Source organism: Bos javanicus, chromosome X, assembly GCF_032452875.1.
Source record: "Bos javanicus breed banteng chromosome X, ARS-OSU_banteng_1.0, whole genome shotgun sequence".
In the NCBI taxonomy this organism is placed as follows: domain Eukaryota; kingdom Metazoa; phylum Chordata; class Mammalia; order Artiodactyla; family Bovidae; genus Bos; species Bos javanicus.
The window spans coordinates 76,301,900-76,325,262 of record NC_083897.1 but is presented as its reverse complement, the minus strand read 5'-3'; the positions used below and the strand labels follow the sequence as shown (position 1 = coordinate 76,325,262).

General features: G+C 37.8%; 2 protein-coding genes across 2 annotated transcripts in view; both read left to right on the top strand.

Moving 5' to 3' along the window:
- Positions 1-23,363, top strand: part of ATP7A (ATPase copper transporting alpha) — a 129,428-nt gene that overhangs the window by 6,422 nt on the left and 99,643 nt on the right. The gene's annotated exons all lie outside the window — the stretch shown is intronic.
- Positions 13,412-14,811, top strand: LOC133243130 (dnaJ homolog subfamily A member 1-like). Its single transcript, XM_061409653.1, has one exon. The coding sequence runs from the start codon at positions 13,462-13,464 to the stop codon at positions 14,653-14,655; it is 1,194 nt and encodes a 397-aa protein (XP_061265637.1). The 5' UTR covers positions 13,412-13,461; the 3' UTR covers positions 14,656-14,811.

The following is a 23,363-nucleotide window of genomic DNA, read 5'->3' as shown; positions in this document are numbered from 1 at the left end:
ACATCAGGTCTTAGTTGTGGCATATGGGATCTAGTTCCCTAACCAGGGATTGAACCTGGGCTCCCTGCATTGGGAGCCTTGAGTTTTAGCCACTGGACCACAAGGGAAGTCCCAAAAGTTTATTCTTAAATGTACAGTGGATTCCAAGACAACACTACATTCTAGCTATAGGTGGCAACAGATGTTATGACAGGGGATTCAGATATTTAAATTGGAATAAAACTAAGGATCATCATCATTGCCTCAGGCACAAGGAACAGCTTACTTGCTGCCAGATTTCTTAATTGTACCTGTGGCCAGGGGACTTTTCCCCACAGCCTTGGCTTTTAGCCTCAAGTTTCTTCTGCTCCTCCTTCTGTTTCTGCTTGAATACCGTATCTTCCTCGTCCATCTCCTTGGCTTGATTCTTGGGCTGATTCAGGGGCTTCTTGCCACCTTTGCTGCCCAATATGGTGCCTGCCAGCCCTTCCCCAGATTCTGCCACTGGAAACAAACTTGTTTGTGTCATTTTTTAAAACATTGTGCATGTAAGTGATACCATATGCTGTTTGTCTTTCTCTGTCCAACTTACTTCACTTAGTGTGATAATCTCCAGGTTTATCCATGTTGTTGCACATGGCATTATTTTGTTGTTTTTAATGGCTGAGTAATATTCCATTGTGTATACGTACCACATCTTCTTTATCCATTCTTCTGTCAATGGACATTTAGGTTGTTTCTATGTCTTGGCAATTGTAAACAGTGCTGCAATAAGAATCGGGGATCTTTAATCCATTTTGAGTTTATCTTTGTATGTGGTGTTAAGAAGTGTTCTAATTTCATTCTTTTATACGTAGTTGTCCAGTTCTCCTAGCACCACTTATTGAAGAGAGTCTTTTTCCCATTGTATATTCTCGCCTCCTTTGTCAAAGATAGGGTGCCCATAGGTGTGTGGGTTTATCTCTGGGCTATCTTGTTCCATTGGAGAAGTGAGTTATTTTATCTCACAGGACACATGAGAGGGTTAGAATTTGAAGGTAAGTGGTTTTTCCTAAAAGGTAAGGAGGTGATCCAGGGCTGAAAATAAGGGAAATGTTTTAAAAACTGACAGAATGGGATTGGACCCCTTAGGTCTCTTCCCTTTCATGCTGCAGTAAGGTGATGCGTCCACCTGCCCCCCCCCCCCACTTCCACCCACCTTGAGTGATAGGAGACCCAGAGGAGAGTCTCTGACCTAAGTGAACCTGACAGGCTTTGAGCTCCTGGACAGGGGGCAGAGTGAAGGGCACTGAAACAAAAGGCTGAGAACAGGGAGATTGAGTGGAAGTCTTCAGACTGAGTGGTTAGCCCCTTCCCCTCACCTTGCTTTAAATTTAGTGTCCTGGTATATGCTTACCAGGCAGGAGATTGGAGAATTATTCTTCTGAAAAACAAATGACCCTATAGAAAAGAATTCCAGACACTAACATGTCAGTGTTTTACAATGAAAAAAACAAAACAAAACAAACAAACAAAAAAAAACAGCTAGCTGCTAAAAGGATGGGGTCTGGAACTAGACTTTTTGAGTTTAAATTCAGGCTTAGCTACTTATTAGCTGTGTGACCTTGCAAAAGTTACTTAACCTATTTGTGCTTCTGTGTTCTCATTTGTAAGAGGGGAGTAATTGTACTGTTTACCTCAAGGTTATTGTAAGGGTTCAATGAGTTAACACATGCTAAGTAACCACTCAATAAGTGTTAGCTGAGGAAAGAGGTGGTATTCAGGGACTTCCATCGGAGAAGGCAATGGCACCCCACTTCAGTACTTTTGCTTAGAAAATCCCATGGATGGAGGAGCCTGTTAGGCTCCCATCCATGGGGTCGCTAAGAGTCAGACACGACTGAGCGACTTCACTTTCACTTTTCACTTTCATGCATTGGAGAAGGAAATGGCAGCCCACTCCAGTGTTCTTGCCTGGAGAATCCCAGGGATGGGGGAGCCTGGTGGGCTGCCGTCTATGGGGTCGCACAGAGTTGGACATGACTGAAGTGACTTAGCATAGCATAGCTGCCAAAGGCAGTTCTAGAATTTAAATGATATTCCACAGTGACCAGCAGACTTTTTTCCTTAGTGTGGAAGCTGATACCTGAACAGAGGCTTTGACCTCACAGTAGGTAACTTACCCCAGTCCCTCTCCATCATCCCCAACACTTTCTTTTAGGAACCCTTTTGAGCTATAAGACTGGCTCAGCAATGAGCTCTTCTTATTCATTTACTCTATAAATGTTTATTGGGTGCCTGCTCTATGCCAAGGACTGTTCAATCTGCTGGAATGATAGCCGTGAAGTGGGTCGATAACAATACTAGCATTTACTGAGTACTTATTGTATGGTAGGTTTTACTAAGTGCTTTATATAAAGTCACTTAATTCTCATAAGAACTCTATGAAACAGATGCCATTAACATTCTTGTCTTACAGATAAGGAAACTGAGGCGCAGAGCTTCAGTAGCATGCTCGAGGTCACACAGCTAGAAAGCAGTAGAGACAGGAATCATATCCAGTCCCTCTGGCTCTTAACTCAGTCTTTTAACTGTTATGCCTCCCTGCTCTCATGGAGCTTACATTTTAGAAGAAGACAAACAGTAAATAGAGAAAATAAAAATCAAATAGCAATAAATGGTATGAAAAAATATAAAACAAGAAGATTGTGATCTAGCAGGATTGGCGGAGGGTAACTTTCAGTGAAGTGGTTTATGTTTATGAGCACCAGACGAGATAAGGGACAGTTCTCTAGGAACTGATTGCTTAGTGTACTGCTGTCTACAGATTTACAAAATGTCCTTCCTGTGATTTAATTCCTAATCCTACCTCAAGTTCAGTTCAGTCACTCAGTCACGTCCGACTCTTTGCGACCCCATGGACTGCAGCATGACAGGCTTTGCTATCTATCACCAACTCCTGGAGCTTGCTCAAACTCATGTCCATCGAGTCGGTGAGGTCATCCAACCATCTCATCCTCTGTTGTCCACTTCTTCTCCTGCCTTCAGTCTTTCCCAGCGTTAGGGTCTTTTCTAAGGAGTTAGTTCTTTGCATCAGGTGGCCAAAGTATTGGACCTTTAACTTCAGCATCAGTCCTTCCAATGAATGTTCAGGACTGATTTCCTTTAGGATTGACTGGTTTGATCTTGCAGTCCAAGGGACTCTTAGTAGTCTTCTCCAATAACACAGTTCAAAAGCATCAATTCTTAGGCACTCAGCTTTCTTTATGATCCAGCTCTCACATCCATACATGACTACTGGAAAAACCATAGCCTTGACTAGATGGACCTTTGTCGGCAAGGTAATGTCTCTGCTTTTTAATATGCTGTCTAGGTTGGTCATAGCTTTTCTTCCAAGGAGCAAGCATCTTTTAATTTCATGGCTGCAGTCACCATCTGCAGTGATTTTGGAGCCCAAGAAAATAAATTCCGTCACTGTTTGCATTGTTTCCCCATCTATTTGCCATGAAGTGATGGGACCAGATGCCATGATCTTAGTTTTTTGAATGTTGAGTTTTAAGCTAGGTTTTTTGCTCTCCTCTTTCACTTTCATCAAGAGGATCTTCAGTTCCTCTTTGCTTTCTGCCATAAGGGTGGTGTCATTTGCATATCTGAGGTTATTGATGTTTCTCCCAGAAATCTTGATTCCAGCTTGTGCCTCATCCAGCCTGGCATTTCACATGATGTACTCTGCATATAAGTTAAATAAGCAGGGTGACAATATACAGCCTTGTTGTATTCCTTTCCCAATTTTGAACCAGTCCGTTGTTCCATGTCTAGTTCTAACTATTGCTTCTTGACCTGCATACAGATTTCTCAAGAGGCAGATAAGGTGGTCTGGTGTTCCCATCTCTTTAAGAATTTCCCATACACACACACACACAAAGAATTTTCCACAGTTTGTTGTGATCTACACAGTCAAAGGCTTTGGAGTAGTCAACAAAGCAGAAGTAGATGTTTTTCTGGAATTCTCTTGCTTTTTCTATGATGCAGCAGATGTTGGCAATTTGATCTCTGGTTCCTCTGCCTTTTTAAAATCTAACTTGAACATCTAGAAGTTCTTGGTTTATGTACCATTAAAGTCTCGCTTGGAGAATTTTGAACATTATTTTGCTAGTGTGTGAGATGAGTGCAATTGTGCAGTAGTTTGAACATATAAATTTTGTTTTTATTTTTTTTAAGTTTAAAGTGTACAATATGTTGGTTTTCTTTTTTTTTTTACTTTACAATATTATATTGGTTTTGCCATACATCAACATGCATCCGCCACGGGTGTACATGTGTTCCCCATCCTGAACCCCCTCCCACCTCCCTCCCCATACCCTCTGGGTCATCCCAGTTCACCAGCCCCAAGCTTCCTGTATCCTGCATCGAACCTGGACTGGCGATTCGTTTCTTATATGATATTAAACATGTGTTAATGCCATTCTCCCAAATCATCCCCCCCTCCCTCTCCCACAGAGTCCAAAAGACTGTTCTATACATCTGTGTCTCTTTTGCTGTCTTGCATACAGGGTTGTCATTACCATCTTTGGAAATTCCATATATATGCGTTAGTAAAGAGCAACATTTCATGCGCATTGATGGCTTACTGTATACAAAGGACTGTGCTAAGCAGTTTGCACAGATTGTCTCATTTTAACCTCAGCAATGTTATTATTACTCTTATTTTTCAGCCATGGAAAACTGAAGCTTAAAGAGACAAAGTGACAGGCCTAGGGCTTTAAAGGTGGCAAGTAGCAGAACTAGGATTTAAACCAAGGTAGCCTGATTCCATGGCCATTGTTCTTAAATACTTTCCATTTTTATAGATGAAGGGATTTCTCCAAGGTAACTCTTTTTTAATAAACAATAATAGCTAACTTTTATAGAGATTCAAAATACTATTCTAAACATTACTGGGTCTTCACAATTTCAGAGAAGCTTATGCATAGTTTGGAGCTTCAAAATAGGATAAGTAACATATTTTGAGTGAATAGCTTCTAGTGCTCTATGATTTTATCAACCCCAATTAGAAAATTTATAAGAACTAATATGCATAAGTTATTTCAACACAAAGCCAGAGCCAGGATTTGATACCAAGCCATTTGACTTCAGGTGTAGTACTGTTACCCACTCCATTGCAAATAAGCAAGGTGAAAAGACAGCCTTCAGAATAGGAGAAAATAATAGCAAATGAAGCAACTGACAAAGAATTAATCTCAAAAATATGCAAGCAGCTCTTGTCACTGAGTTCCAGTACAATAAATGACCCAATCAAAAAATGGGCCAAAGAACTAAACAGACATTTCTCCAAAGAAGTCATACAGATGGCTAACAAACACATGAGATGTTCAACATCACTCATTATCAGAGAAATGCAAATCAAAACCACAATGAGGTACCATTTCATGCCAGTCAGAATGGCTGCTATCAAAAAGTCTACAAACAATAAATGCTGGAGAGGGTGTGGAGAAAAGGGAACCCTCTTACACTGTTGGTGGGAATGTAAACTAGTACAGTCACTATGGAGAACAGTGTGGAGATTCCTTAAAAAACTGAAACTAGAACTGCCATACGACCCAGCAATCCCACTGCTGGGCATACACACCGAAGAAACCAGAACTGAAAGAGACACGTGTACCCCAATGTTCATTGCAGCACTGTGTTCAATAGCTAGGACACGGAAGCAACCTAGATGTCCACTGGCAGACAAATGGATAAGAGAGCTGTGGTACATATACACAATGGAATATTACTCAGCTATGAAAAAGAGTGCATTTGAATCAGTTCTAATGAGGTGGATGAAACTGGAGCCTATTATACAGGATGAAGTAAGTCAGAAAGAAAAACACCTATACAGCATATTAACACATATATATGGAATTTAGAAAGATGGTAACAATGACCCTATATGTGAGACAGCAAAAGAGACACAGATATAAAGAACAGATTTTTGGATTCTGTGGAAGAAGGCAGTGGTGGGATGATTTGAGAGAATAGCATTGAAGCATGTATATTACCATATGTGAAACAGATCGCCAGTCCAGGTTCAATGCATGAGACAGGGTGCTCAGGGCCAGTGCACTGGGATGGCCCTGAGGGATGGGATGGGGAGGGAGGTAGGAGGCGGAGTTCAGGATGGGGGACACATGTACATCCATGGCTGATTCCTGTCAATGTATGGCAAAACCCACTACAATATTGTAAAGTAATTAGCCTTCGATTAAATAAATATATTAAAAAAAAAAGATAGCAGATAGCTTTTCTTTTTTCAGTGTACCTTGGGAAATCAATATATTGAAATTACTGTTAACAGTTCCCAAGGAACGTTTGTTAAATTATTTGTAATTTCCTAAGACTTTTATATATGTAAAAACAAAACCTGAATAGAGACTTTTTCTTCATGGATTTGGAAACCGTATAAGGGAATGGTCTGGAGTGAGAGCGCTGGTGTCAGATTGTTCTCTCATCTGCATTCCTTGATTTACTGAGTCAAACTTGAATAGACAACTTTGCCTTCCAGGCCTCAGCTCCGTTAATTGTGAAAAAAGCATAGTATAGTATCTTCCTTGTAAGTATGAGGACTAAATGAGGCAACCTTTCTATAAAGTCCTGGGCAATGTCCCTTTTGGCTGGCTACCTCTCATCCTGGAAATGGATCGTCATTCATCATCCATGTAAAGTGAAGCTTTGGTTCCATTACTTTGGTTTCACCACTGCCATACAGTGTCCATGAGCTGCAGAACAGGCACTTGCCTGACATACTGTTGCTTGATGGCAATTTTTTCTTTTTATTATGGTAAAATTATAAAACAAAACTTAACCTTTTTTTTTCTTTTTGGCCACTTGGCATGTGAGATCTTAGTTCCCTGACCAGGGATTGAAACTGCACCCCCTGCAGTGGAAGCTCGAAGTCTTAAGTGCTGGACCACCCAGGAAGTCCCAGCTTAAACATTTTTAAGTGTACAGTTTGTTGAAATTAAATACATTCACATTGTTACGCCACCATCACCACCATCCATCTCCGGAACTTTTATCTTCCCAAAATGAAACTTTGTACCCATTTAAACAAAATTGATGGCCGTTTTTATTTGTTTTCAACTTTATGACTGAGGCTGGTAGTTAGGAGAAATATTACTCATATAAAGAAAGACATAAAGAGATGTGATTAAAAATCTATATTATCCCCAAAGCATAATCCATAAGTGAAAAAAAATGGATATATAGACTTTATTAAAATTAAAAAAAAAACTGTGAAAGAAAATGAAAACTCAAGTCACAAACTGGGATAAAATATTTGCAAATCACATTTCTGACAGAAAGTTATATCCAGAATAAAATTTAAAAAGCCTTAAGTCAACAATGCGGGGGGGGGGGCAGGGAGGGAGGCTCTAGAGGGAGGGGATATATCTATACTCATAGTTGATCATGGTTTTGTACGGCAGAAAGTAACACAACATTTTAAAGCAATTATCCTCCAATTAAAAATAAATGTTAAAAAAACCAAGGCAAAATGATTTATAAAGAAAAAAATAATGAGAAATAATCCAATAGGCAAAAGATCTGAATAAACACCTCACCTAGATATTCAAGTAACAAATAAAAGAAATGCAAATTAAAATCATTAGAGAAATGCAAATTAAAACCACAGTGTTGATTGTAATAAATATACCAGTCTGATTCAGGATGTTCATAGTTGGGGAGGTTGCATGTTGGGGTGAAAGGAGTAAATGGGAAATCTCTGTACTTTTTGTTCAATTTTTCTCTGATCTAAAAATGCTCTGAGAAATAAAGTTAAAAAAAATCACAATGAGATACCATATTGCTCCTATTAAAATGTCAAAACAAAACCAACAATACCAAAGGTTAGCAAGTCAGAGCAACTGGAACATTGCTAGTAGGATTGAAAAATGAAATAGCCACTTTGGAAGACAATTTGTTAGTTTCCTATGAAATTAAACATTTTTATCATATGACTCAGCACTAATTTCTAGCTATCTATCCAAGAGAACTGAAAACTTACGTTCATACAAAAACCTGACATGAATATTTATAGCAGTATTATTCAGCATTAGTCACCCCAGATAGGAAAAAACTCAGTTATTTCAACTGGTGGATAAACAGGTTGTTATATATCCACACTGTGGAATACTACTCTATGATAAGAAAGGAACTACCTATTGATTTGTGCAATAACACAGGTGAATCTTAAAATGCATTTAGCTAAGTGAAAGAAGCTAGATTTAAAAGGCTACATAATGTATTATTCCATTTATATGATAATCTGAAAAAGCAAAACTATAGGAAGGGAAAGAGATTAGTGGGTGCCAGGGTTTGGGGATATAGGGAAGTGTTTATAAAGGAGCAGCATGAGAGAAGTTTGGAAGTAATGGAATGGTTCTCTCTCCCTCCCACCCCTCCCACATACCCTTCTTGCCAGTTCTCACCAAATCAATAGATACGCTGTTGGTTAGTGTTAATATTTGTTCTGAAGAAAAAGGGAACTATTTATTCTCTTAAGATGTATGTCAAGTTGGTAACATATACACTACAATTCAATTAATGAAAGTAAATGTAACTTTTTAACTCTCAAGTCATGTAGAAAGTCATAGAAATGTCCTTTTCAATTAAAAATGGGAAATCATATATTAACAAAACAAAAAAAACCTTTTCACTTCACTGGTATTTACTGATCATACCAGGAAAACTTTTACCACTGCTAGGTCATTCAGTAGACCATTTGTGTAAGGTAATGATAAATTTTTTGAGCATAGTATATCTACTTGAGCTTCTTGGACTCTTACAGAAAAGCATTTATCTTGCGCTCTAGGCAGCCCAAAATGGAAGGTGCTAACAAGAGATAAGTACTTTTCTTTCACAAGTATTCTGAAATTTTAAATATTATCGAGAGCAAGATTTTAATATACATTTTCAAAAGGCTTATTTAGTTTTAGTGCTTCTTTTTCTAATAAATTAAAATCTTCTCATAAACATCAGGAATCATATGACCATTGTAAAACAGCTTGCTAGAGCTAGACATAGCCCAGTATTCTAACAGGATTGGATTAATCAAAGTGGAATTTCAACTTCTTTGAGGAATATACATGGGCAGTGGTCTGAATTGTCTAATTCCTAGGATTTATGGGTTTGACCAGTGCTTCTCCTATGGCTCAGTGGATAAAGAATCTGTCTGCAATGCAGGAGACAGAAGAGATGCAGATTCAGTCCCTGGGTCAGGAAGATCCCCTGGAGGAGGAAATGGCAACCCACTCCAGTATTCTTGCCTAGAAAGTTCCATGGACAGAGGAACCTGGTGGTCTACAGTCCATGAGGTCACAAAGAGTCAGACACGACTGAGCACATAGCACAGGCAGGCATGGGGTTGACCTCACATGGGTTGTTAGTCACTCTCTTTCAGTAAATAATATATTAACTGTAGAAAACTTCATAAAGCACAGCAAAAAATCATAACAGTACTATCAGTATTACTACTCTCCAAGATAACTTTATATAGTCTTCCAAACTTTTTCATGTGCAAATATATACTTTGGTCTGTCTATGTCTCCTTTGAAAACAAAGACTTATTATTCAGTATACTATTGACTGTCTCTCTATGTCAGAATATTTAAACTTCATAGCTGTACAGTATTCCACTAAATACATGGATCATCATTTATTTTACTAATCCTCATTTTTTTGAGTCTTGTATCCAGGTTTTTTTTGTGTGTGTGTGAAGAATATTATGTTTATACAGTATCTTTGATTGTCTTTCCATTTATTTCCTTACAGCTACCACTCTGACATGGCAGTACTGCTTTCAGGAATATACTGTAAGGAAATAAATGGAAAGCTTCTTTTTCATAACAAAAATAATATATATGCTCATAATAATAAAAAGTCACAGGGTGAAAAAAGTAAAATGCTCTGAATTCCCAGCCCCTCCTCAGAGAAAGTGTTAGCACTTTCTTGTGTATTCTAAAACACTTCAGTGCATTTTCAAGCCTTTGTAATACCTATTTCTGCTTTTTCCTCTTTACACACATGGGCTTATACTATACATATACTATTTTGCACTTTGCAGGTTTCATTTAGCATATCTTGTTCATCTTGTGTGAAGAAATATAGACCTACTTCATTTTAGAGAATGATTGTATGATATTTCATCATGTGGATGTGCTGTATTTTATTTAATTAGTTCCTTTTTGGTTAACATTTAAAGTTGTTTTCAGTTCTGTTCTATAATAAACAGTGCTTCAATGAATATCCTTGTATATATATCTTTATGAGCCTAACTTCTAGATTAAATTCCTAGAGGCTACCTTCTAGATAGCATATTGAAAAGCAGAGACATTACTTTGCCAACAAAGGTCCGTCTAGTCAAGGCTATGGTTTTTCCAGTGGTTATGTATGGATGTGAGAGTTGGACTGTGAAGAAAGCTGAGCACCGAAGAATTGATGCTTTTGAACTGTGGTGTTGGAGAAGACTCTTGAGAGTCCTTTGGACTGCAAGGAGATCCAACCAGTCCGTTCCGAAGATCAGCCCTGGGTATTCTTTGGAAGGAATGATGCTAAAGCTGAAAGTCCAGTACTTTGGCCGCCTCATGTGAAGAGTTGACTCATTGGAAAAGACTCTGATGCTGGGAGGGATTGGGGGCAGGAGGAGAAGGGGACGACAGAGGGTGAGATGGCTGGATGGCATCACTGACTCGATGGACATGAGTCTGAGTGAACGCCGGGAGTTGGTGATGGACAGGGAGGCCTGGCGTGCTGGGATTCATGGGGTTGCAAAGAGTCGGACACAACTGAGCGACTGAACTGAACTGAACTGACCTTCTAGATAAAATTCCTAGAAGTGAAATTGCTAGATCAAAGGGCATGTGCATTCTAAATTTTGGTAAATAGTGCCAAATTGCCCTCCAGAAAAGTGGTACACATTTATACTGCCACTAACAGCATATAAAAGTGGTGAGTACTTTAAAAGACTTTTGATACATACTGCCAAGTTGTCCTCCAGAAAAATATAATTTCATGCTTTCACTAGCAGTGTAGGAGTGTGTCTGTCTAACCATACTGGAGTGGGCAGCCTATCCCTTCTCCAGTGAATCTTCCCCATCCCGAATTGAACCAGGGTCTCCTGCAGTGCAGGTGAATTCTTTACCAGCTGAGCTATCAGGGAAACCCTGATACTTCTAACAGTATCTGCCTAAGTGTGGTTAGACAGTACTAACAGTATTACTACTCTCCAAGATAACTTTATATAGTCTTCCAAACTTTTTCTTATGCAAACATTCACTTTGGTCTGTCTGTGTCTCCTTTGAAAACAAAGACTTATTATTCAGTATACTATTGACTGTCTTTGTATGTCAGAATATTTAAACTTCCTAGCTGTACAGTATTCCACTAAATACATGGAATTGAACCTGTGCCCTCTGCAGTGGAAGTGTGGAGTCTTAATTGCTGGACTGCTTGGGAAGTCCTGATATAGAATTTAGTTTAGTTTAAGTATATTATATAGAGAATTAACTTTTATTTTTTTTCAAAGTGAGTAACTGATTGTCCCAAGGTCATTTGTTAATGAACCACTGTTTCTTCACGTACTTGAAATGCTGTCACTATTTTATATATAGTGATATAAAGTTGTATATATAGACACCCTCCTTATCACTCTTTCAAAATTAGTGTGTCCTCAAATATTTATTCTTTCATTTGAACCTGAGGATTATTGTGTCAGGTTCTCCCCGCCTCAAAATTCCACTGACTCTCTTAAATTTATAGACCAATTTGCAGAGAATTAACCTCTTTTAACAATATCTTCCTACACATTTCTTATTAAATTTATTACTGAGTATTTAAAATATTTTCTTCAGGGAAATGTACAGTGCTATATGAATGGATCTTTTACCATTCTACTTTCTAGTTGATTATTCTGCTACCCACTCCAGTATTCTTGGGCTTCCCTTGTGGCTCAGCTGCTAAAGAATCCTCCTGCTATGTGGGAGACCTGGGTTCGATCCCTGGCTTGGGAAGATCCCCTGGAGAAGGGAACGGCTACCCACTCCAGTATTTTGGCCTAGAGAATTCCATGGACTGTACAGTCCATGGGGTCGCAAAGAGTCAGACATGACTGAGCGACTTTCACTTTCACTTTCATTGTCAGTGTATAAGCAATTGATTTTGATATATTTAATTGTCAATCCTACTATACTCACTAATACTATAGTAACTAAACCTTAATAAACTCTGTAGTTAGAGTTACATTTCAGGAAATCAAGTGTATCATCTAATACACATAAACTTTCTATAAAATGTATACATTTTTATGAATATATCTCCTTATTTTACTTGCTTTTTTTCATTAGATCCAAATAACAACTTTATGATACAGTTTAAGTAGCTATCATTCCCATATTATTTAGGACTATGTTTGTCAATGTATAGTCTCTGCGTTACTGTGTTAGAATCTTCAGAGGTGTTTGTTAAAAAGTGCAGATTGTTTGACATCATTTCTCTCCTAATGAATAAGATCTTTGGGTGGAGAGCTTCGAAATCCAGAATTGGATTTCTGCCTTGAAGTCTGGGAATCTTTGGAGCAAAGACTGTGACTGTGAGAGCAATTAAATGACTTCCCCAAATTTGCATAGATAATTTATTCTTGACCCCATGTTTCCTGACTCCACCTTTAGTGCTCACCACATATCTATCTGCTCTGTCTGTGTGATTCCTAAAATAATAAAAAAGTGTTCATTTGTATCCTTAGAATGTAATTCAGGAATAAGTTATTTTCACTTGTTTCCAGTTGCGTTAAAAGTTCTGTTGACTGGACATGAGAACTAACATCATGTACTATATAATTTAAATATAAAATATCTTTATATTAGGTACCTTAAAAGTTATGAGAATAAATTACTGTATTCCTTTGCTTGTAGTATATTGCACAAAGAATTTTTTTCTCTGGGAACAATGTCAACCTGTAAGTCTCAGATAAAATGATGTGACAGGGTAGAGATCCAGGTCTTTCAGCATTTTGAGTAGAGAGAATGTTCAGCAAAGTGTTTTATCAGTTTTATTGATCCCATTTTTAGGCAGGTTGAAATGACTAATGTTTTAATTATCAAGGCAGTATAACCTCTAAAATTATTTTTCCCAGGGCAGATTTATTGGTGTTATTTGTTGTTGTTGAGCCTAAAAACAGAAAGATTCTCTCAAAATCAAACCACCATATTATCTCCTAATGCCAAAATTTTCATTTAACATGCAACCGTCTGTAACTGCTTATTCATAGAGTTTTATAAGTACAGTCAGTCCCCTATATATGAATGAATTTCATTCGGAGAGTGCATTCATAAGTCCAATTAAAAAATTAAGTCTGGGGAACTTTCCAGAACGCTCGGTGAAAGGCGGAGGACCGGCGGCTGCCCGAGCTGCGCACAGCTCCTTCCCGCTCCCCCACACCGGCATCGGCCCGCTCACCGGCTGTAGAATATGGTGAAAGAAACCACTTACTATGATGTTTTGGGGGTCAAACCCAATGCCACCCAAGAAGAATTGAAAAAGGCTTACAGGAAACTGGCCTTGAAGTACCACCCTGATAAGAATCCAAATGAAGGCGAGAAGTTTAAACAGATTTCTCAAGCTTACGAAGTGCTCTCTGATGCAAAGAAAAGGGAGTTATATGACAAAGGAGGAGAACAGGCAATTAAAGAAGGTGGAGCAGGTGGTGGTTTTGGCTCCCCCATGGACATCTTTGATATGTTTTTCGGAGGAGGAGGCAGGATGCAGAGAGAGAGGAGAGGTAAAAACGTTGTCCATCAACTTACAGTAACTTTAGAAGATTTATATAATGGTGCAACAAGAAAACTAGCTCTGCAAAAGAATGTGATTTGTGACAAATGTGAAGGCCGAGGTGGTAAAAAAGGAGCAGTAGAATGCTGTCCCAATTGCCGAGGTACTGGAATGCAAATAAGAATTCATCAGATAGGACCTGGAATGGTTCAGCAAATTCAGTCTGTCTGCATGGAGTGCCAGGGCCATGGGGAGCGGATCAGTCCTAAAGATAGATGTAAAAGCTGCAATGGAAGGAAGATAGGTCGAGAAAAGAAAATTCTAGAAGTTCATACTGACAAAGGCATGAAAGATGGCCAGAAGATAACATTCCATGGTGAAGGAGACCAAGAACCAGGACTGGAGCCAGGAGATATTATCATTGTTTTAGATCAGAAGGACCATGCTGTTTTTACTCGACGAGGAGAAGACCTTTTCATGTGTATGGACATACAGCTGGTTGAGGCGTTGTGTGGCTTCCAAAAGCCAATATCTACTCTTGACAACCGAACCATAGTCATCACTTCTCATCCAGGTCAAATTGTCAAGCATGGAGATATCAAGTGTGTGCTAAATGAAGGCATGCCAATTTATCGTAGGCCATACGAAAAGGGTCGCCTAATCATTGAATTTAAGGTAAACTTTCCTGAGAATGGCTTTCTCTCTCCTGATAAACTCTCTTTGCTGGAAAAACTTCTGCCTGAGAGGAAGGAAGTAGAAGAGACTGATGAAATGGACCAGGTAGAATTAGTGGACTTTGATCCAAATCAGGAAAGACGGCGCCATTACAATGGAGAAGCATACGAGGATGATGAACATCATCCTCGGGGTGGTGTTCAGTGTCAGACCTCTTAGTAGGGCCTGTGAATAACACTCACTGCTGGTGTTTTATTTGCAGTAGTGATTGAGTGAAGGACTATAATCATATGCTCACTACTTGCTTTTGTTTTAATATTCAACTATAGTAGTGTTTAAAAGTTAAATGAAGAATAAACTCAAATATAAAAGCTCTGACTTTGCCCTGTATGTATGATGACTTCAGTGTGCAAGATAAGTTTAGTACTTGTAAAAATGACTTTAAAAAATTTCCCCTAGCATTTGTTAGGCCATACTTTGTAATTGATTTCAGCTATGTACATGGAATAGCTTAGATTGAAATGCCAGGTATATGTATTGACTTCAGTGTATGACCCTTAATTGTTAAGCTATGAAATTAAAACTGTGTTTAACTGGCAGTCAGACAAAGAAATTAATGTAGAGAAGTGTTGGTCTGTATGTAGTAAGTGGGATTCATTGTGATGCTTCTGCATTTATTCTATTGCCTCAACTGTACTTGAAGATGGCATGCTGTATAATTTAATTTAGCCTGTGGTATCAGTGATAGAAATGATACCTTTGTAAAGAAGGGGTTTATCATAATATGCTGCTTATTGAGGGCTTGCACTTGTAGAATTGCATTCCCTTCTTTTGCTGTGCCATCTTTTATTAATATAGCTATTGGTCCTGGTTACTTTTTTGCCCCCGCCCCCCACCTTTGGACCACAGTAAGCCTTAGAGTAGTGACTTCTGGAGCAGGGAAACTTAGAGGTTAGAGTGATGAGATCTTTACATGGAGAAGTAATTTGCATGTATGAGATAGGAAGGTGTTTTTGTAGGTATGTTATAGGCTTACTTTAAACCATTTAACTTATGCTCCAGAGTAACTGTAATTTAATGTTGGTAGTATAGCAGATTATGATGAATAGTTTTAATTGTATGTTTAAAGTCATATGTTCACAAGCTTAAATCTGGTATCAGAATTTAAGCAATTCTTGAAATGTATGAATGTCTCTTTAATATACTGATTACAAAGCAAAAAAAAAAAAAAAATTAAGTCTGATGGATTTAGCCTAGGTACCCAACTAATGCACTTGGCTATAAAGTACTGTACTGTAGTAGGTTTATAGTACTTTTCACAGAAATAATACATAAAACAATAATAAAACATTTAAAATTTTACAATAAGTACCTTGAAAAATACAGTAGTACAGTACGACAGGGCTTTCCAGGTGGAGCCAGTGGTAAAGAACCTGTCTTCCAGTGCAGGAGACGTAAGAGACGTGGGTTTGATCCCTGGGTTGGGAAGATCCCCTGGAGGAGGGCATGGCAGTCCACTCCAGTGTTCTTGCCTGGAGAATCCCACGGATAGAGGAGCCTGGCGGGCTGCAGTCCATGGGGTCTCACAGAGTCAGACACGACTAAAGTGACTTAGCACGTATGCACATATTGTGCATACACTAATTTATAAGTGTATGCACAATACAACACCTGGTATACAGGTGCTGGCATCGAGTGAACAAGTAAGAAGAGTTACTTCCTGGAGGAAGGAGAGGAGGTGGGAGATGGTAGAGCTGAAGGACTGTCAACAATAGGAGACGAAGTGTAAGCTACAACTTCACTCACGCCTAATGCAGATGGCACAGTTTCTGGTTCCTTGCTGGATTCAATTCTGTCTACCCTCTTGAAAAGACGATCCAGTAATGTCCGGGTAGTAGCTCTTTATATCTCGTCATAGATGACATTGTTGCACTGGATTTGCATTCTGAATGGCTGCTGCAACCTTTGGGTCCTGTGCCTCAGAAACTAACAATGCGTCCTCAAAGAAAATCTTGCCATTTCCTGCATTGTGAATCTGTTTGTTTTTTCAGTTACTTCTTCTTCCTGTTGTCTCTCTTCATCTTTTCTCTCAGCCTCTGGTTTCATCAGGTCTTCATTAGTAAGCTTCTCATGTTACATGACAAGGAGTTCAGTGAAGTCATCCTTTTGCTGCTCTAGCTCATGCTTGTACACAAAAGGACAGCCACTTGTAGAGGATGCATGCATGTGACAGTGTATGCCATACATGTAAACTAATGTGATCAGACATGTGAATGGAGATTCATATCTTTGAAAGTTTGCAACTTGAAGGTTAGTATGTAGGGTACTTAACTAATTTATATGTGTCTCATTTCTAATTTGATAGATTGTTGATATTACTAGGATTGAAGAAAACAATTCAATTTGCTTATGGAAATTTTGCAAATTCCTTTGTCCCAAATCCATCCCTAAAGTCAGATTATTAGGACATGCTGTATGTTTTCCTTGCTATTCCAAAGATTCTCACCCAGTTTGGTAACTAGTTTGTTCTTCTTTTTCTGTATGTATGTAAAATTTCCTGATCACAGTTGGATTTTTCTAGTCTTTTAAAACTAATTGTAGTGAGAGTAATTGTTGTTGCTGCTTACATTCTCTGTGACTGAAGAAACCTATTTCTCAGTTTTTCTTTTTTGCTTCTCTTTTTAATTTAAGGTTAAAGCATTATATTCTGTTCATTATTTTCAGGCCCAGCACTAAAAGAATCCCTTTTCCCACACTTCTCTATCAACCATCTTTTACTATTCTTTCCTTCACTTCCTTTATTTTATACAGTCTCCTTTTTCTTTGTCACCCTTAACTTTTTTTTGTTTTCAAAAACAGGAACTGTATGTGACCTGCTTCCTCTTGTGTTTGGAAAAACGCTATCTGCAGATGTCTAAAGCTCTAGAAAAAAATAGACATATCCAGTTCAAGCAAAGAAAGTATGTTTAGCCAATTTTAGCTTTTTCCTTATTATTTTTTTCTGAATACTAAAGTAATACATGCTTATTTTAATGAGATTGTAAGTATATAAAGTAAAAAAAAAAAAACAACAGAAAGTCATCCCCACAAAGGGTAATCACTTTTAATGGTTTGTCTCTTTCTAGACCTTTTTCTATTTATGGATATGGTTCCATGTCAGTATATGTAGATTTAGCTTATTCTCTTTAACTGCTATGTAGTCTTCTATAGTATGAATGTATCATAATCTATTTCTTTATTGATGTTTAGAGAATCTCCAAGTTTTAACTATTTTAAGTGTGCTTATCCTATGGCTTTGAACATATGTATACATATTTTTGTAGATTATAGTCTTTTAAGTAAAATTGCTTGGCTAAGGGTTATATACATGTGATAATCTTGATAGGCATTGCAAAACTGCCCTCCAAAAAAAGCTATAGTTGTTGGGGTCCTTTAATGGACCGGGACCTGGCGGTCCGGAGTCAACAATAAGAAAGTGAAAGAGAGAGCTGGAGGGAGGGAGAGAGAGAAAGAAAGAAAGGAAGAAAGAAAGAAAGACAGATACGGGGACCCAAACTCTGATGGAGCTAAGGTGCTTTAATGATTTTTCTGTGAGTATATATAGGCTGTGGTACAAGAAATTTCTTTTGATAATGATAAAGATCAGAAAACCAAATGTACAGCAACCGTTACCAAGGGAACAAGGGATTAATAATGGTCACAAGGTCAGGAGACAATCCATATCTCAAGAAAGGGGATCGAGACTAAGCAGTTTTGTCGTAAAGAGAATGTTTACTAAAGGAGATTCAAGCCTGTCTCACACAATGACCTCAGTTCCTGGGAGCAGCATGCTGCTCCGCTTGAAAAGAAACAAAGGACTTGTGAGAAACAGCACGTAGGAATCCTCCTGTTAAACACTCCCCGACAATAGTGATTTATACTTTTTTTTTTTTCTGATTGTGCTGTGCAGCATATGGGATCTTGGTTCCCTGACCAGGGATGGAACCTGAGCCCCCTGCAGTGGAAGCATGGAGTTTTAATCATTCGACCACTAGGAAAGCCCCATAGTGTTTTATACTTGATTGACAGGATGGTAAAATATTTTTCTCATCCTTGATCATATTGAATAGATACACTGGTATTTTAAGTTTTTGCCACCATGATAAGCAAAATATATGATGTTACTGTTTTAGTTAATATTTAATTTGTATTTCCCAAATTTTATTTTTAGCTAGTTTAAACATCTTTTCATTGAATAACATGAGTAAGTTAATAAGTAGTTTAATAACTACCCCATTTAATAACATTATTCTTTTAATAACAACCCCACAGACTACACAGTCCATGGAATTCTCCAGGCCAGAATACTAGAGTGGGTAGCCTTTCCTTTCTCCAGGGGATCTTCCCAAGCCACGGATCGAACCCAGATCTCCTGCATAGCAGGCAGATTCTTTACCAGCTGAGCCACAAGGGAAGCCCTTAATAATTACATTATATGTTAAATAAAGGGTTGTAAGCATACACTATAATCGCTCAGTAAGAAAAAATGTAGGTGTTAGAAGAAATCATGCAATCTTTATCCTCTCATTTCTTGCATATGGTGGGAAAGAAGTAGTGAATGTGTGAATTTTGTATGAATTGGTCATCTGTTCAGGTGCATATATAGAAATCCCAACTGATAGATTTCAGAATGTGTTGGGCTGATGGCTTGTCTCTTTCATAGGCTGCCCTCTCACCTATTATCTCCCTGAATAGGCCACTGCTAAAGTCTGTCAGTGAGGGTGACTTAGCTTTGTGGATAGTTATGTCATTCCTGATGGTGGGCTAATTTTTTTTACTTTATAGATCTTTTTTAACCTGATGACTGATTAGTTCACTTCTATTTAACATCAACCTGCTATGAGACCTGTTTATTTACTTTATGCTTATAGGCCAAAGTCCCTGTAGGTATATGCACTAAATTGACCAGAATTACACAATAAAATCACAGAGCCAAAAGACAGTAGAAGTGTAATTTGCCATATAATCTCTGTAGGTTGACACTGAAATGATAAATTATGAGTCACTGGGATTTGTGGTCTTCATTGAAACTTCAAAAATTGGACAGATTCTTCTCTCTTCAGTGATTATATATATAACTGTGATTTTATATATATATATAATATATAATATATTATATAATTATATAATATATATTATAACACTGCCTTCACCTGAGGGATTTTATTTACTGACCTTTGTTAAGACTTCTGTGATTCTATATTGTTATATTTCTAAGGCTACAAATTTTATATATATATATATATATATATAAAGGACAGATACAGATTTTTTGGAAGATTCGTTTATTGATTTTTGGCTGTGCTAGGTCTTTGTTGCTGCATGGGGGCGTTCCCTAATTGTGGTGAATGGGCTTCTGGTTGCAGTGGCTCTTTGTGGAGCACGGGCTCCAGGGTGTGTGGGCTTTAGTAGTTGTGGCATGTGGGCTCAGTAGTTGTGGGACATGGGCATAAGGGATCTTCTTGGACCAGAGATCGAACCCATGTCCCCTGCATTGGCAGGTGGATTCTTAACTACTGTACCACCAAGGAAGCCCAGAACAGATATAGATTTAATTCTGACTTTTACTGTCCATCAAGAGGTGTGATTTAAAATAAATTTATAGATATAATAAGGTGGACTGAAGTTAGCAGTTTTTTTTTCTTAAAGGTGTATTGAGGTATAATACACTTACAGCATTGTATAAGTATAAGGAGGACAGCATAAGGACTTGACTTACATGTATTGCAAAATAATTATCACAATAAGTTTAATAATATCCATCACCTCATATAGATACTAGAAAAAAGAAAAACATTTTTTTCTTTGTGATGAGAGCTTTCAGGATTTACTCTCTTAGCAACTTTCAAATATATCATACAGCAGTGTTAACTATAATCATCATTTGTACACTACATCCCTAGTACTTATTTATCTTATAACTGTAAATTTGTACCTTTTGACCACCTTCATTCAATTTTCTTACCCTTTACTCCCTGCCTCTGGTAACCACAGCTCTGGTCTTTTTCTAAGTTTTTTTTTTTTTTTTTTAAGATTCCACATACAGTATTTATTTTTCTCTCTCTGACTTATTTCACTTAGCATAATGCAACCAAGTTCCATTCATGTTGTCCCAAATGACAGGATTTCCTTCTTTTTAATGGTGGAATAGTATTCTATCATATGTATGTGTATGTATATATATATATATATATATATATATATATATATCACATTTTATTTATCTATTGATAGACACTTAGGTTGTTTCTGTGACTTGGCTATTATAAATAATGCTGCAGTGAACATGGAAGTCCAGATCTCTCTTTGACACAGTGATTTCATTTCCTGTGGATATATACCCAGAGTGGAATTGCTAGATCCTATGGTAATTCTATTTTTAATTTTTTGAGAAACTTCCTATTATTTTCCATAGTGGCTTTACCAGTTTACATCTTACCAGCAATGCATAAAGGTCCCCTCTTTTCTATGTCCTTGCCAAGATTTATTATTTCTTGTTTGTTTGATGAGTTATAATCTTGTAACTTCAAGATATGTTGATGAGTAGTTCTAACCTCTAAGGTCATCCCATATGTTCATATATGTTAAAACTTTTTTATATTAGATTTTGCATTTCAATCATGAACATATTTGTCAAAAAGATGAGGTAATCAAACTTATACTTGTATGTATTAATAGGAAAATAGTTCTGATTTATAAATCCCTGAAGACACAGGTTGTTTCTTCCCATATCCTCTAATGCCTGTGTAGAGTAAAAATTCAGTAAATGCTGAGTGAATCAGATTTATTATAAAAGCATAAATGTTAGCTATTAAAATTTGTCAGCATGTATCAAGAACTTTCAAAGTTCTTGTTTTTCATTTAGAATATCTTCCCACCCACACACAAACACAGAAAAATGGTCAAATAATCAGTACACAAGAGAAGAAAAGTGAGTGATTAATATATGTATAAAAAGATAACCAACCTCATTAATAATCTAAGAAACATGTAAAGAATGAAATATTTTCACCTGTTATATTGCTAAACATTAAAAAGAATACTTGGGTATACAATTATCTGTTGTGAGTCCTTGCTTTCAGTTCTTCTGGATATAGACCTAGAAGCAGAATTTCTGAATCATATGGTAATTCTATGTTTAACTCTTTGAGGAACTGCTGCTAAACTTTTCCACAGCGAGTGCAGTATCTTATTTAATTTAATTTAATTTATTTATTAGAATGGTTTATTATACATTATATATAATTTATTTATTTAATTTTATTTTATTCATTTATTAGAATGGTTTATTATACATTATGCACATTATTATATACATTATAAATTATACAAGTTTATTATACATTTTATTTTTTGTATTATTTGTGTTATTTTTAATTGGAGTATAATTGCTTTGGGCTTCTCGGGTAGCTCAAACGGTAAAGAATCTACCTGCAATGCAGGAGACCCAGGTTCCATCTCTGGGCCAGGAAGATCCATTAAAGAAGGGCATGGCAAGCCACTCCAATATTCTTGCCTGGAGAATTTCATGGACAGAAGAGCCTGGCTGGCTACAGTCCATGGGATTGCAAAGAGTTGGACACGACTGAGCGACTTAACACACACACATAATTGCTTTACAATATTGTGTTAGTTTCTGCTGTACAACAATGTGAGTCAGCAATATGTATACATATATCCCTCCTCTCTTGAGCCTCTCTCCCACCTCAACCTTATCCCATTCCTCTAGGTCATCACAGAGCACAGAGCTGAGCTCCCTGCACTATATAGCAGCTAAAGTACACCATTTTGCATTCCTACCAGCAAAGCACAAGCATCCCAATTTCTCCACATCTTCACCAATGCTTTTTGTTTTAATTATAGTCATCCTCAGTAGGTATGATGTGGTATCTCCTTGAGGTTTTGATTTACATTTCCCTAATGGCTGAAATGTTGAAATCTTTTCATGTATTGTTTTGCCATTTATCTTTTTTGGAGAAATGTTTATTCAGGTCCTTTGCCCATTTTTCAACTGATTTTTTGTTGTTGAGTTGTACCATTTGTTTATATATTCTAAAAATACAATCTCTTATCAGATAACCACTCTGTAAATATTTTCTTCCATTGTAAGTGTTGTCTTTTCACTCTCTTGACAGTGTCCTTTGATGCATGAAAGTTTTTCATTGGAATCTGGTCCCATCACTTCATGGGAAATAGATGGGGAAACAATCAGTTCAGTTCAGTCACTCAGTCATGTCCGACTCTTTGCAACCCCATGTACCGCAGCACACCAGGCCCCCCTGTCCATCACAACTCCCAGAGTTCACTCAAACTCACGTCCATCGAGTCGGTGATGCCATCCAGCCATCTCATCCTCTGTCATCCCCTGCTCCTCCTGCCCCCAATCCCTCCCAGCATCAGAGTCTTTTCCAATGAGTCAACTCTTCACATGAGGTGGCCAAAGTACTGGAGTTTCAGCTTCAGCATCAGTCCTTCCAAAGAACACCCAGGACTGATCTCCTTTAGAATGGACTGGTTGGATCTCCTTGCAGTCCAAGGGACTCTGAAGAGTCTTCTCCAATACCACAGTTCAAAAGCATCAATTCTTCAGCGCTCAGCTTTCTTCACAGTCCAACTCTCACATCCATACATGACCACAGGAAAAACAAAAGCCTTGACTAGACGGACCTTTGTTGGCAAAGTAATGTCTCTGCTTTTGAATATGCTGTCTAGGTTGGTCAAAACTTTTCTTCCAAGGAGTAAGCGTCTTTTAATTTCATGGCTGCAGTCACCATCTGCAGTGATTTTGGAGCCCCAAAAAAGTCTAACACTGTTTCCACTGTTTCCCCATCTATTTCCCATGAAGTGATGGGACCAGATGCCATGATCTTCGTTTTCTGAATGTTGAG